The 15,895-nt window shown below is 40.6% G+C and overlaps 1 protein-coding gene across 1 annotated transcript; it reads right to left on the bottom strand.

Annotated features, from left to right (window-relative positions):
• Positions 1 to 10: 10 nt before the first annotated feature.
• On the bottom strand, positions 11 to 12,340 carry LOC146696949 (uncharacterized). The gene is made up of 12 exons (XM_085475334.1): positions 12,174 to 12,340; positions 10,824 to 10,935; positions 9,190 to 9,283; positions 8,350 to 8,404; positions 5,667 to 5,807; positions 5,377 to 5,537; positions 5,196 to 5,294; positions 4,708 to 4,853; positions 4,414 to 4,585; positions 4,191 to 4,303; positions 3,123 to 3,210; positions 11 to 2,751 (listed from the first exon to the last, which is right to left on the bottom strand). The coding sequence occupies exons 1-12, from the start codon at positions 12,283 to 12,285 to the stop codon at positions 2,698 to 2,700; spliced, it is 1,347 nt and encodes a 448-aa protein (XP_085331460.1). The 5' UTR covers positions 12,286 to 12,340; the 3' UTR covers positions 11 to 2,697.
• Between the last annotated feature and the right edge of the window lie 3,555 nt (positions 12,341 to 15,895).

The following is a 15,895-nucleotide window of genomic DNA, read 5'->3' as shown; positions in this document are numbered from 1 at the left end:
AAAAGTGTAACAGGTTTAAAAAAAATGTTTAATGATTTCCAAAGAGGTGACAGAGCGTAGTTTTTGCATGTTTTTCTTGACAGATTTCATTCTTTGATTCATGGTTATTAAAAATATAGATGAAATCACTTGAGTCTAGATTTCATGCAGTAGCACAAACATTTCACAGAATTTATAAATGAAGTTTCACAACTATATATATAAAAAATCTGAATTGTGAGCCATCTAACATTAAAAAACAAACAAACTGGGAGTGTCCACAACTATATTGCAAATAGCCTGGAGGCTTGGATAAAAGTAAGGATGCACCGATCCAACTTCTCTATTCTGATAAAAATTCTGAAATGTCAACTCAGTGCTTTTGCCACCAACTCTTTCAGTGCATCATGTATTATGAAGCAAGATTTCATCTTAGCCAGGTAACTTCAAGTTTAGGCCTGGGTTTTGTGGATTACAAAGGCAGTTCACATCTTTCTGGGATATATAACCATAGAAACTTATGCCAGACAGCTAATCTGCTCTGGAGCAGAAAATAGTATCACCATTCCTGGAAGAGTAAGTTTTTCTGTCATTAGCATCAATAAGGAATATAGATATAGACTCCTTCATATAGGATGCTAAAACAGGGCACATATTTGTGCATGTGGACCTCATTTGCAGCTAAGTTAGATCTATATTTGACCTGTTTTTCATATTTTTTCTGCAGCTGAAAGAGTAAGGCAACAATTGCCTTACACGCATCTCATCCACAATTTACTGTGGCTGTTTATTCGTGATAGAGCTGTAATGCTAGTATGTCTGTTGACTTACACAGTCAGCATTTATACCAACTTTCCTTTCTGGCTTTCAATCGGCCAGGCTTTATTAATGTAGTAGTGCTTTTCCAGTCTTACTGACCAAAATTCTTCACAAAGTGCCTTTTAATAATATAATCTTTCTATTACGTACACACACTCTGCTTTCAGCCAGTGTTGTGTGTGTTTGACTGCTTCATATTGTTCTAATATTATAGTTTTACCTCCCATTGTAAAATCAGCCTATAAAACGGACAGATCTGCTGTTACAGATTGATCAGATGCAGTTCATGTAAACACATTCGTAGCCATGTAGAAAAATTGTGAGTTAACTTATCGAGCTGATAACCATCTTCATGTGACCGATTAACCTGCTCACTAATGTTAGAGGTTTATTTATATCAGTCACTGCAATTAAAAAAAAGAAAACCTCAAAAGCAGCTCTAATGGTAATGTAGAGCATTGGATCAGTGCATCTCTAAGAAAAAGCACCTCACATGTTGACATCTGTCAACACTGATAAATACATCTACAAACAGTGTGGTGAAGGCAATATATGGTGTCACTAGTTACATCTATCAATAACGGACCGGCAGGATTCAGTGCTTATTAACACAAGTAAGAGGTACCTGACAGCGCACTGTACTATGGTGTCCCTGAGGTGCAAAACACAACAAAAACTACAACAAGAACTAAATGAAACTTCAAACAAACAAACAAAAAACATTACAAACTTAAACTTAAACATTAAAACTCACCTTTCTCAGAAGCGTTGGGGCAACATTTTTTATTGTGACTGGACAAAATCAAGTTCGCCAGCTACAGTCGGGAGAGATTTCCAGCTTCTATGCTACTCTTATATAAAAACCTTACTTGAAAGCCCTGAGGCCCACTTAAAAGAAATATGGTCAAAGAGATGAGGTTGTGTTATGCTGAGAGCTACAATCCCCACCATGGGACCATTCGCAGCTAAAGCAGATCCTCAGCAAGGATTTCTAGGTGGCATTTTTATAGCCTCTATTTGATAGAAGAGTAGAGAGCGGACAGGAACGTAAGGCGGGAACAAAAGGCCAATCCAGCCTTTTGACTGGATCATGTAAATCATTACAATGGTGACACAAGGCCAAAATATACAATATCCTCTGTTGGTTTGAACAATGGGAATATTGTGTTTCTACAGGGGGTAGGGCAAACATGCTCGTATAATGATAGAGTCAACCTGTTCCCAGGAACTTGAATTTTATCCGGTCACAAACAAGAAATGTTGTCACCAACTTTCCCGTCAAATGTTTCTTTTTGCTGCTGTGTGTGGCACCTCTAGGCCACCGTACTGTGCTGTACTGAAAGTCTGTGGAACATCTAACAATGATTACACGACAACGATTTATATATAAAAATAAGTGATTGGCTCTTTGGAAGCAAGAGAAGGATTCAACGCAATAAACATGTTTTTATCAGATGTCCAACTATAATGCCCAGGCTTTAATCACAGCATTGGTTATTGTAGCTATTGCTTAAAACACATTCTGGTAACACTGTGCTCAGGACAGTGTAGTGCGATATAAAGACCGATCACATGACAACAATGAGAACTAACTTTATAGAGGACACTGTGAAAATGTGTTTGCTGGTAAAGGCAGCCCCAAGTTCAAAATTTGTAATTTGTAAACATTTCATATTTTTCTCGCAATAATTACCCATAGACTATAAAAAAAAAAAAATCCAGTCACAGTCTGACTTTCATTAAACGACTACAATCATAGCTTCTCCAATAATTAGTAATAAAGGCACTTTTAAAATCAGCTGCTGAGATGATAATTGCTGGCAGTGATCTCGGCTGATTTAGAGCTTACACCTGCGAGCTTACAGGTACTGGTGCAAAGTGTCTTCAGCTTACCCAGGGTCAGAGGTCATATTCTGCTGCACACTGCTGGAGGTACCATTCATATAATTTACTCTGTGGAAAAAAAGTTACCTGTGTGAGATTCACAATCCTGATGTTTGATAAATTGACAACACGCATGAACTGATTTTCTTTTCTTTTTGGGCCGAGCGAGGGAAGTTAAACTAGCTGAAAACACAACACTGACATAAAGTTTACTACCTTATGAAGCATTCTAGTTTTTAGTTAGCAGTCAGCTCACTTAAAAAAAACCCGATCAACACTAAAAAGCTCCATAAAATGAAGGGAAGCAGTTGGCAGTAATTTCCTTTATACCAATAACAAATCAATAAAATACTTAATTACTGTGGCCTTTAGATTTGCACAATCCAAATGAAAAAACAACTTAGTTAAGAGAGCATAAGGACACAAAATGTACATCTAACCTTCTTAGTCTTGACGATATCTTGGATGTAATCATTGTACTCTGTCATCGTCCTCTTCTCCTTCTTCGTCAGAGTCTTATTCCTCCGGCTGAGAATGAAGAACATGACAGCATTAAAATACTCGTGTTTGTAATTGCATGTACAGTCTACACCTGTTCAACTGCTCATTACACAAAACTAACCAGCCAATTAAATGGCAGGAACTTAATGCATTTAGACATGTAGACAAGGTCAAGTTGATATTAAAATGAAAAAGTTCAAACCAAGCATCAGAAGGGGGAAGAAATGTGATTTATATGTTTGAGCGTATCATACAGGCCGGTTCTCAGGCCTAGTTCTTTAAAGCGTTAAAGGAGTCTTTTTAATGTCTTGATACGACATAAGGCCCTTGCGATCTTATAATGATCTTATTCAACCATCAAGAGCATTCAAAAGGACAGAAAAATAGAAAAACCGTTTGCAGAAAACTACAAAGAAATTGAAAATTTGAATGAACCAGTCCCTGTTTAGTTTACTCCTTGATCGGGTGACATTGAACACACACATGAACTGTGGTTGGTGCCAGTCAGGCTGGTCTGAATATTTCAAACTGCTAATCTACTGGGATTTTCCCACAAAACTATATCTAAGGTTTACAGAGAATGGTCAGAAAAGGAGGAAATATCCAGTGGGTGAATACGCCTCGTTGATGTCATAAATCAGACGAGAATGACCAGAAAGGAAGGTAACAGTGACTCAAATGACCAGTCATTACAACCAAGGTGAGCAAAAGAGCATCTCTAAATGCTCTCTAACCCATCTGCTTTTAACATTACAGGAGCAGAAGACCACACCAGGTACCATTCTTGTTGGCTAAGAACCAAAAACTGACGCTGCAATTCAGGGTGTGAAAATGATCACTACTGATCAGATCACTATCTGTTTGGGATGTGGCGGAACGGGAGATTTGCATCATTAACGTGCAGCTGACGAATCTGCAGCAACTGTGTGATGCTGTCATGTCAATATGAACAAAATCGATCTGTTTAATTAATCTCTACGAGTTAAATTGCATTTTGCCACACTTACCCTGCAAAATACTTTGCCAGGAAAAGCAGGAGGTAGCAAAAAGCCCCAAAAATGATGACAAAGACTACTTGCCCATCTTCAGGTATCCAGTCCCATAAATACATCACTATTCCCTTTCAGACACACAGTAATAGACAGTCAGAGAGCTCAGGACACTATGTTAAGTCACTAATGAAGTAATTAATGAAATATTATGAAACTGATATTCATTCAGAGCACTTACTGTGAAGATAGTGATGGTTCGAGTTGCACCTTCACCCAACAGCTCCTCCAGCTGCTCTTTGGATAAGGTGCTCACAATAAAACTGAGGATGAAGAGTAAAGGCAGGAAAACACCCAAAGCACCGCACAGGAATGAATGAAGACGGATGCTTTTGTTGCAAGCCACATCAGCCCTGTGTACACAACCATAACAATAATGTGCTATCATACATTTTCCACAACTGATAGCATCTGGTGATGCTTATCTGCTCAGTGTACACATAATATGTTTTATCAAGGCTGCAAGAGGTCATACCTGTCCTGCTCTAGTCTGCTGCTGATAGTGGAACAAATAAGGTCAGAATCTTTCTCCAGCTGATTCAGTGTCTTCTGAACAGCCTGGTTAATGGTCTTCTCGATGGTCTGACAAACGCCATCGATCTGGTTCACACACCTGCTCGGCTACATGAGACAAACAGCTCGTAAACACGTCAGATTTGGACTGAACATGAAAAACACTCTGCACATCTCAATAAAGGATGGTCTGGAAAGTTCCATGACAAATCCTGAGGGCATTCTGACTGACAGCCTTGTGGACTTGGCAGAAAGTGAAGCTGCACTCGCTCAGCAGAAATGAAGCGGAGGTCTTGAGGGATGCACAAATCTACCACGCACGCTTCGTGGTTGTAGATCATAAGATGGTGCAGCGATAACTGCACTGCCGTGGTTTATAATATTTGCACAACCAGAAGTAATTTTTATACAAACACAGCAGTTTAAAGTAACCAACACAGATCATTTTACCTTCTGTGGGTTCGGGATGTATATTGTTGGCATCTCAAAGCCACATTTGTTAAGACCTGGACGGCGGCACAGTTCTTGGACTATCTGCATCATCACTCTCTGATGAGAAAAAAAAAAGTTCATCTCACAGGTTCAACTTTCTTTGAAACAAAAATAAATTATACAAATCAGGTAAACTGACCTGTCTGTCTGTCTCCTTCCCAGCTTCATCTGCCTTGCTGAGGTAGAACAACAGCTTGTCTGCGCATTTTTGGCTCAGCTTCTCCACAATGTTGAGCGTGCGTTTGCAAAGCGCTTGGCCCATCGGGTCAAAGAACACAAATATCAGGTCTGCCTGTTCTCCTGCTCAGAGAAAAAAAGCATTTATTACATTCCTGCAGCTGTACATCAGCTGTACAGTAGACACAAAGGAGAAGAAGAAGAAGAAGACAGATCACCACTGAAGAGACAAGTTTAAGCTAAAGGACACACCCAACCAAGTGATGGCACTATTCACATCAAAAGGGTAGATCATGTCCCCGTCCACCAAACCCGGAGTGTCCACGAAAGTCACCAGGCTGAATTTCTTCTGCTTGGAGGTGGAGATCTCAGCAGATAGGTAGTCAGTAACACCTGGAAAACAGAGATGGCGTGCATGTGCAAAAAGATAAAGACACAGTAACTAAGGTAACGAGTTCAGTCCATGCAGGAAAATGTCGCCTCTAATGGCTATAATATTGTGTGCTACAGGAAGCCGCAGTGCGGTCAATACTTGGAAGCCTGAGGGAGATCAGCAACAAGATCTCAAGGCAACTTTTATGCTAAGAGCTTTGCATTTTGGGGACGGCAGCTATAATTTAACTCCAAAACGATCGTATTCTTCACAGACACAGCTGTGCACGTGTGAAAAGATACGTTCACGTCCTGTGACGATGATACAGCAGCCGCACCCTCGCACATGAAACTTTATTTCTGTTTTTCTAATCATGAAAATATTAACGAGGCCTCTGTTTCCTCACTGCCCTCTGTGGAGAGCTTTGTTGTCATGGTTACACACAACAGCTCTTCAACTGGCAGCTTTAGTGTGGGGCGTGGGACATAAAGCTAGCCAGTGAAGAACGACTGTGAGGCAACGCACTGAGAGGTTACGATAATCCACCACAACCACCACACATAAGAACACCCCCCCTCCCCTTAAATAGAACAGGATCACTATTGAGATGCATCCCTACTAGTGACAAAGTAACCCCTCCCACGCCGACCCACACTCACACACACACACACACCAGGGAGGCCTGGGATGACACTGAGGCCGTTTCATGCAAAGAGGCAGGTGTCAACAGCCAGCACAAATCGCATCCTTGTGCTGCAGTGAGCAGAGCCACTGCTCCTCTGGCACATTAGCATTCCCTCATGTTTCTCCCACATCAGCATGGCCACAATATCAATAGATCTGCCTCTTATCACACGCCTAAGAAAAGTCTCTGAGTACCGAGATATCCCTGCTGTGCAAAAGAAACATTAAAAATATGTATGTTTGTGTTTAGGTGTGTGCGGATTTCATAAAGTAGCTTTAATTTAGAGCGCTGCAAGACCGCACTTCAGCTATTCCATATAATCCTAAATAAACAGGCACAAACGGGGACAGATACATCGATCCGTGCGGGAAAGGAAAAAAGTTCTGCCAGCTGAAAATGAGAGTTATACTTGCCAATGTGCGCTAAGTTCCTGAACTGACTGTAACTGAGAGGACCGTGCAGGAGATCATGTGCACAAGGAAAAGGGCAAAGGCTGCAATAACGCTGCATCGACCAAGACCAAAAAAGAAATTGTTGAGCTGAACAGGTGAAAGCAGACATGGTGCAAATACTTCTACAGGAATCTGAGAAGCCAAAGACCTTGATTAACCAGCGGATATGATTATTTTTTAATGTGCAGCAAAAGCAGTCAGTTCCCACAAAGCATACAGGCTAAACCCATGACAACAGGTTGATAAGACAGACACATAAAGATCTAAGTATGAAGCCAAATTAAGAAGCACATCCCAAAGGAGACCAAAGTGTGCAGCCAGCAGCTGCTCCCACATGTATGGATATATGGAGCTTTTCTGATGAGTCATCCTCGGCTGCTGTGACAGGTAAACAAATGTCTCATACAGCTGGTTTCCACAGGCGGCGGCGACGATGACGATAAAGTTGAAATTAATTGAAAAGAAAAATCCTGCTTGTATTCCAGCAGCAGATTGTTGCGAGGCTCGGGCCTGCGGAGCGAAGCTGTTGCTGCTGGAGTCTGGGCTGCGCCGTCTCTAATAGCTGTGACATTTCTCAGCAGCTCCTTCTGACTAAACTGCACTGCTGCCGATGGGGCGTGTGACTCATACGCCATACAGTGTTCGCTCTGGTCCGCACCCAGTGAACCCCCACTCTCTACACACTGCCTGTCAACACTCAAACACACTCCCCCACCCTCCGCTGCACACCCCCACTCAGCCAGCAGGCAACACCCAGACTCTGTAGACGATCACCACGTTCACAGCGGCCGTCCGGTGGCGTATCCAGAGCGCTGCTGACGCACAGATCTGAGCAAAACTGTCTTAAAACAATATCAGAGCGCCGCACGTGTGTGAGAAGAAGAAAACAGGAGTCCGGACCGATTTATCATCAAGTTTATGACTCACTATTGAGTCATCAAGGTGAAGGACCTAAACCCAACCTTAAATCACAGAAGCCTGTGATAAGGATTAATAACAGCCCACGAGTAACCGAGCATTAAACAGGCAGACATTCTTGTGATGTTACAGATCACAACGCGTCTTTAAAACCGACTTTGATCAGCAGCATCCAGAGGTAAATATTCATTAGCCACCAGCAGAGCCTTATCTTAAACCTCAAAGGTACAGCTACCTTTTTGCAGTTTGTGATTACATTCATCTCCTGCAGTTTTAACTCTCGATTCCAATAATTTGCGAATTGTAGAGACTGATTGGTGATGATCATCAATGAGCATAGAAATATAACGATCAAAGGCATAGAGATGCAAAGCCCCAAGTTTTTACTGTTTACCCGCACGTGGAATATATATCAAATCTAATGTTTCACAGAAGGAACTATCTGCACATTCACTGAGAGAGCATGAAAATGTAGTATAGTAAAGAGTTGAAGAAGTAAAGTCTTACCTTTGAACTCCAGGAGCGGTCGAAAGTGAGGATAGAGATGCAGCGTTGCATTCCCCTGCGAAAGAGTTAACAGGACAGTGTTAGAAACAACCCGATGAGACAAACCTGCATTTTTTTCCCCTGCAGTCTTTTCCCGCCCCTCTACAACAGAGTCCTCTCTCATCTTGGTGCTTTACACGAGCTGGTGTGCTGCGGCTCAGTGTGCACGCCTTAGCTCTTCCTGCACATTGGAGATAATCCTTCTACTCTGCAGTCCTACACTCCAAATGTATTATTCATACTCCTACCCTTCACCACATCAGGATATGAACAGAGAGGCAGAGGGAAGGGATATCAGAGACGACCGAGAGGCAGGTGTCTCCCAAGCCTGTTCTCATGCTGCAAAGATGTTTCTGTGTGTGTGTGTGTGTGTGTGTGTGTGTGTGTGTGTGTGTGTGTGTGTGTGTGTGTGTGTGTGTGTGTGTGTGTGTGTGTGTGTGTGCGTGCATACACAACAAAGCCCCTCAGTGGAGCAGCATATAGAATGAGAAATCACCACTGGCTGAGGGAGTGCCTTACATAAATGCCAACATCAAACACCCTGCTTCATCAGCCTTTATGACTGACTGCAGCTTCAGTTCATGTTACTGAAGTCAAACAATCGCAACATCTCCTTGAGTACAAAACTAAAAGGTGATAGCTGAATATAAAAACAAGCTTCTTAACAAATACTGAGAACAAAATTAAAGGATTGCACTGAAGTAAAAGAGTTAACTGTCACAATTTTCCTTTTTAAGCTCTGGCTGGGAAATCTTTTCGTGGCACAGCTGCACATGCCGGCCGTGTCCACGCTGATCTTACCGTCAGAGATTCTCTTTTGCGTCCACTTGTGATGAAGGTAAACCCCTGCGTTTCGATGGCCACCCCAGTTTTCTGAATGTGCTCTTCAACATACCTAGAAAGATAATAACGCCATCAAAAGTGAGAAAGAGCTAAAGCAACAACGCCTCAATTCTTGCGGAAAGCTACATGTGAAAAAACGCTGCAAAATGATTCTGTTTACAATCAAAGGGAAAATAAACAAATCCTAACATTTTAAGAAGCTCAAACAATGCACTGTTTGAATTTTTGCTTGGTAAATTTGATTTATCCACAAGAAACTAAATTCATTCTTTCATGTTTTAATGTTTAGAATAATTTACCTACCTACCCACAAACCCATCCATCTGTAATAATATAGCTTGTGGCTTGTTTAAAAGGATGTAGTTGTGTGATCAGTGGGATATTACAGAATTTGGACATCAAGAGACTAGAGAACAAATGTCAGGTAGAAAAACACTCCTCGAACCAGTTTGCAATCTCTAAGCAGTAATAATCAAAGTGATGACCTTAAGAGCATCTTCAACATTAGCGAAGATGAGTATATAAGAATCTTGAAAGATTTAACAAATTAACAAATATTGCAATAGAAAAAAAATGTCACCTTAACCAATTTGTCAGCAGAAAGCCCCCTCTCTCTAAAATATGTCAGATCAGTTAGAATCAGGGGCGGCACGGTGGTGCAGTGGTTAGCTCTGCCATTTCACAACATAAAAAGTCCCGAGTTTGAATCTATTGGCCAGCTGGGGCTTGGGTGGGTTCTCTTTGCGTACTGGGGCTTCCACCCACAGACCACAGACAAGCATGTTGGGTTACTGATTATTCTAAACTGTCTGTAAAGGAAACAAGGAAGACCACAGAAGATGTACATGGTTGTGGGGAAGGCTGGAGTGACAGAGGGGGATGCTAGGGATAGGGTCGGGAAGGGAGATAATCTGCTTTGGCAACCCCTGAAGGGTCAGGAGGAGGAGAAGGAAGAAAAGGAGGAGAAGAGGAAAATAAGAAGCTTAAGAAGAAGAAGGGAGAAGAGGAAGTTTTTCCCAGATTGTGAAAGGTCCCCAGTTCAAGGACAGGAGGAGACACAAATCCCAGGAAGGCTTGTTTCAGAAAAGACCCTCCTTCTTATGTCTGCACACATTGTTTATATTTGATTCAGTACATATGGTATTTATTAATGGTGATTTGATGCTCTTTCTTTTAGCACGGATGTGGGACAGTATTACAGTGTCATTGTATGCCTCGATCTGCATTTCAAATATGCAGATCCACCCAATGTGGTGACGCGAATAAGGGAGTAGCCTAAAGGTCACTAATCTTACAGCATACATATTTCCTACCCAGCATTTATTCAAAAGAGGACAAAACTTTGATGGTGACAAAAGATTTAACTGACATACAAAATAACAAATTACACCTGTTTTTTCCCCCATTTTCTTTTGTAAATCCACACTTCCTGGGGCAAAACTGGGCTGCATTCAAACCACAAAGCGCTTTCAAAAAGTCATGTGTGAACAGGATGTTCTCGACACCAGTCTCTCTTTGAAACATAGAGCAGAGCATGTGATGGTCAGGCAGCGTTATTAGATCACAACAACAATAAGAAGTATCAGTAATACCAGTTAATGAAGGAGCTCTTTCCTGCAGAGTGGTTACCCATTATCATCACGATGATCTTCTTTCTGGGAGGCAGAAGACGGATTCCCAGGCTGCTGGCAATTTTTACCAAGCCTGAAAAACACACACAACACAATCATGACATGCAATGACTATAGTGGTACCTTTGTACTGTGATGCTCTAGACTGGTTTTAAAATAAAATAATGTAGTTGTGAGTAAATAGTAAGCCTGCACAGATGCATAGTTAATCGTACATGGTTAAAGAGTAGGTAGAGGAAAATTTTACAAAGTGGCAGATGAAATGACTACCACTTGTCCTCCCTCACAACTCTTCTCAGTAGTGACAATTATCACAGTAAAAGCAAAATAAACTGATGCCTGTTGCCTGGCATGAGCTCCAAGACAGTTATGCTTAAAGTAAAATTCTACTATGTTAAACCTCTGAAGTCTAAGTTACCTGAACCCTAACCCTATGCGGTCACAATGTGTATGTTTGTTTTATAAATCAGACTCCCAAGAATGAACATAAATTCTAAGGTTTTTTCCTCTTTGGAGCAAAAATTTCTTTTAGAAATGTAATTCCAATATATCTACTTGATTTTGACATACAATACAAAGGTCTAGAGGCATCTCTCATTTGTTATCTCTCAAGTTATTCTTAAGGAAGGGGAAGAGAGGGCAAAGGTTGACATATAACAAATTATACAAGCCTGTGTTTTTATTTAGCTATTACACTATAATAAGTTGTTTTTTTTTTTTAAAGGACACATGGTGATCAAGGTAACTAAAATGAGTTACAGGATTATTCGTGACACCACACCTTTCCAAATGTTTACCTTCTAGAAAACAAGTTGATATTCTCTCTGCTTTTCTCTGCTTGCACCCCAGAAGGGTATAATAATCTCCCATTAATAAAAAGCACACTACAGGAGGCTTTCTTATTAAATTGTTGATTTTTTTTAACTGTAATATCTTACAGTATAAGGCCGTCACTATGCGACTGCGGCACTTTAATTATGTTCCTCTTTCTGGGATCAATGAAGTCTCTATATATCTATGTGTATGTGATTTTGCATCAATGCATACAGTCAGATGAGGCACTGCCCAGCGAGGCTGCAGAGGAGCCTCTGAGATGTTCAACGTCACGTGTTTGACACACACTAGCAGCTGCTGCAGACTGACACACACACTAAACAAGCAGCATTACACCTTTAAGTCCACATAAACTTCAGTCGGGGGCTTCAGCAGTGGCACAGCTCGGTTACCATAATACCACAGCCAGGGCGGGCTGGTTTCTACTTTGCGGTCCTAACTTTGCTTTAGCCTTAATCCAGATTATCGACTGTTTACCGTTTTCGCTGTCCACATACAGATTGTGGCACTCCTTCAGTATCCTCTCACTCGGTGTGGTGATCGCAGACTCCAGGGGGTTTGCCACAGACCTGGGCTTTCTACCCGACATGGTTAACGACGCCAGGGGAACCCGCTTCTCTGCCCTTTCCTACACCACACGGGGAAGGGTTTCAGGGTTGCACAAACACCGTTATGTCCTGAAGAAGCGCTCCCCCTGCGGCCAGACGTCATCATGACATCTGAACACACAGGTGTTATTATGCCCTGCGTGGCTTTAAATATTATTTAATGATTAGTTTGTATTACTGACCTTTGTCCATAGAAATATGACAAAATTGCTGCCATGTTGAATGTCTACAATTAGCTCTCGCCCCTCCCGAACTGCTCCCAAAATGTGGGCCACGGACCCCTGGTGGGCCCCGAATGGTACTACAAGTGGGCGTTAAGAAGTCAATTATTATAAATAGGCTAAATTATAACTGACAAAACTATTATTAAAACTATTACAGTTCAAATCAGTTTTATTCGTGTAATTCCAAATTACAACAATAATTGCCTCAAGGTGCTTTAAATGTAAGGTTAGAGAGGAAACAGCAACAATCAGATAACCCCTGATGAGGAAGCACTCGGCCAGAATGAGAAAGAAAAAACACACTTTTAGCAGGAAGAAAACTCCTGCAGAACCAGTTCAGTTTCTGGTGCAACCAACTCAGAGTAAGGGTAAAGAGAAAAGACAAAGAGGGTACGGGGAGACAGGACAAAACACAGATTGTGGGGGATAAAAGACACAATTCAATGGCATGCAGTAGTGTATGAACACCTGGGGAAAGAAAAGTGAAGAAGAAATGCTCAGTGTATCAAAGGTATAAGCAGTCTGACCTTATAGCAGCATAACTAAGGAATGGTTGAGGGTCACCTGATTCACCCCTATCTTTATCAAAAAGTTTAAGTCAAGTGATGAGGTTAGGGGTTTCCCTCCAGTCCATGAAAAATTTAATTTTTCATGGACTGGAGGGAAACCCCTCCAGGTTAGGGGTTTCCCTCTGGTACTTATATCACACTTTTACCTAACTGAGCACTCAGATAGAGTGCTCACATTCATGCTCCACTTTATTCCATGCCTTGCACACATTCACACTCCAATGAGGGGACAGTTTGGGGTTCAGTAGGATACTTCAACAAGCTGACTGAAGGACCCAGGGATCAAACATTGACCTTTTAGTTTGTAACTCTACCTGCTGCACCTCCTTGTTAAGCATCATACAAGTTTTACAATTTTTTATACATTTTTCATAAACAGTAAAAATGACACGTTTTTTGTGTCCTGAATAGATCAGCCTGAGGGAGACTGTGCTCTGCTGCGTCTGTAGTATAGAGTGGAGCTGGTGCAATAGAATGTCCATTGAATAGATAGAATAGAATCGCCCTTTATTGTCATTGTACATGTACAACGAAATGGTAAAAACTTTGTGGAAACAGCGCTGTCACAGCATCAGCTGAATGAATGATCTTTTGCGTCATTGTTTCATAAATGTGGTCAGTATAATGACCATATTTATCAAAGAGCAACCTTTTTTTTTATTTGTTTTGTACTACAAGTAACTTCAGTGGGTTTTATTTGAATAAGCTTTAAGCTGTGTCACACGAGAGTATTCCTTTTTTTTCTGTCTCTGTTTTAACGTTGATCAACAAATCATCACTACAGACTGAAACTAAAGCTGAGCTGTACATTTTGAAAAAAATATCCACTGTTAACTCTATTTGAGATTTCCATTTTTAGAGTCTCAAAAGTTCTCACGGGATTAAAACGTTTTTTGTTTTTTTGTGGTAAGCTACAGAACTCTTTGAATGATTTACAAATTTAAGAGCGCAGCGACCTTGGAAATAAAATCAGTGTCAACGTTTTAGAAATTATTTGTTTTATCACTTTTATCCAAAGTAATTCAAACCCAAATATGTATTTACCTAGGAGGCAGTCATCCATGGAAAATAGAATCCAATTTTATGGAACTACAAATTAGCAGATGACATCTTCTGCTACCTGAACAATAAATTTGTGTTATCATCTTTGAATATAGTGAGAACCTATTGTACTATTTTTTCTCGTGACCACAATACATGAACCAAACTAAAAAAAAAAGTCACATGACAGTTGAAACAAGCTGTAAGTGTGAAGTGTGTAACACAAAGTGAATATTATTTTAATATTTGGGTTAACAAGCCCTCTTTTACCCGAGAGCAAGCTTCACCATGCAGCAGGAATGTGCCTCAACCTCTTAATCAGCCTCTACGCTGAGCCGAGGTCATGTGCTGCACCTTACAGTAGGCAGCTACTTTGTCAGAACTTGGATTCAAGTGCAAAATTTAGTCTTTGTAAATGGTTTCTGCGAGCATAACTTTACGGCAGCTTTCAAAATGAACGCGGATGAGGGACGTGCGGAATCAAGGAAAGAGGTGAGTCATACATGGGTTTGGAACCAATGAGGGCTGTTAGAAAGAAAAAAAAAGAATAAAGAAATAAATAAAATAAATTATTTTAGAATATTTGCAGGGTTTTTTGTTTCTTTTTGTTTTTCTTGTTTTTTGTTCGTTTTGGGGGTTTTTTTAAAAAAAAAATAATTCCTGGGTTCAGACGTCTTTCCTCAAATGACTAAAGAGAGCCAGTCACGAGGCAAAGTCGTGAAGAAAAACGTTAAATTCACGTGAAATAAAACGTAGCTAGTGTCTGTGGAGGATGCGAGCTGTAATCCGTAGTTTAATAATTTTAATCCTAAATAAATGTCATTTATATTTTAAATCCTAAAATAAATCCTAAATAAATATTTAAATTCTAAAAGCGCGTGGTTTTGGGTTGCCAGATTGACAAAAATCCGTTTAAAGTACTTGGTATTGATATGTATTATAACTGCAGTTCGGATTGTTGTATACAGAATGTCTTAAATTATGAATATTTATTATCAACTTTATTAAACTGCTAATGAATTGCCCTTTATAAACATTTCCGGGCATCCCTCCTCTGACGGAGACTGGAGTCCTTATGATGGAAAAGACAGCAGCCACAAAAACCTTGCACCATGGCCGGCCCAGATTGCTTTCCACAGTTAATCCATCCAGCGGCTGCAGTTATTCAAAAAACTTCACCAACTGCTTTTCTATACTTGAACTATAGGGGGAGTCCGCACATAGCATCTTTACTGCTGAGCGTATAGCCTATAGGCTATATGTCCTATAACATATGTCCTATAGGACATATGTTACGGCATAACTATGGATTTTTTTTCTCAGCCTTTTAAAATGTGAATGTGGTACTGCATACTGCCTGTAGGCATACATCACACTTCCATGGCATCAAACCTGTGAGCTATGCAAGTCTTTAAAAACAAAAAAAAGAAAAGAAACCAAAATATATTAAAATAGGTGCACATTGTGCTACTCTTTGTGAAACATGTTTTCGGTAGACCAAAATCATAATGCTATGTAACTCCCCTATGTGTGGATCCCGAAATACTTTTCTTCTTTTATGTGAAAGTAATTAAACTACACTGCATGCTGTGTTTGGATTCAGTTAGTGCGCCATGAACTTTGAATAAACATGGAATAATTTAGCCAATTCCCCACACCCTAAGGACACTTTCTGACAACAGATCAATTGTATTATCCCCGTCATAAACTCATCCCCCCATCCGCTTTAAGTTTCCTGTTGGATGCAAGCTCCTGCG

The sequence above is a fragment of the Copadichromis virginalis genome, linkage group LG12 (assembly GCF_057382275.1).
Source record: "Copadichromis virginalis isolate Kocher_CV1m ecotype Utaka linkage group LG12, C_Virginalis_male_GT1.1, whole genome shotgun sequence".
Taxonomy (NCBI): Eukaryota; Metazoa; Chordata; class Actinopteri; order Cichliformes; family Cichlidae; genus Copadichromis; species Copadichromis virginalis.
Note: the sequence above shows the minus strand (reverse complement) of the source record. Positions and strands in the feature narration are given on the sequence as shown.

Coding starts and splice junctions, on each gene's coding strand:
- LOC146696949 (XM_085475334.1), bottom strand. CDS start 12,285: ATGTCGGGTAGAAAGCCCAGGTCTGTGGCAAACCCCCTGGAGTCTGCG. Junction 10,936..12,173: donor GTATGTGGACAGCGAAAACG/GTAAACAGTCGA, acceptor TGTGTTTTTCAG/GCTTGGTAAAAATTGCCAGC. Junction 5,808..8,349: donor ACCGCTCCTGGAGTTCAAAG/GTAAGACTTTAC, acceptor TCTGTTTTCCAG/GTGTTACTGACTACCTATCT.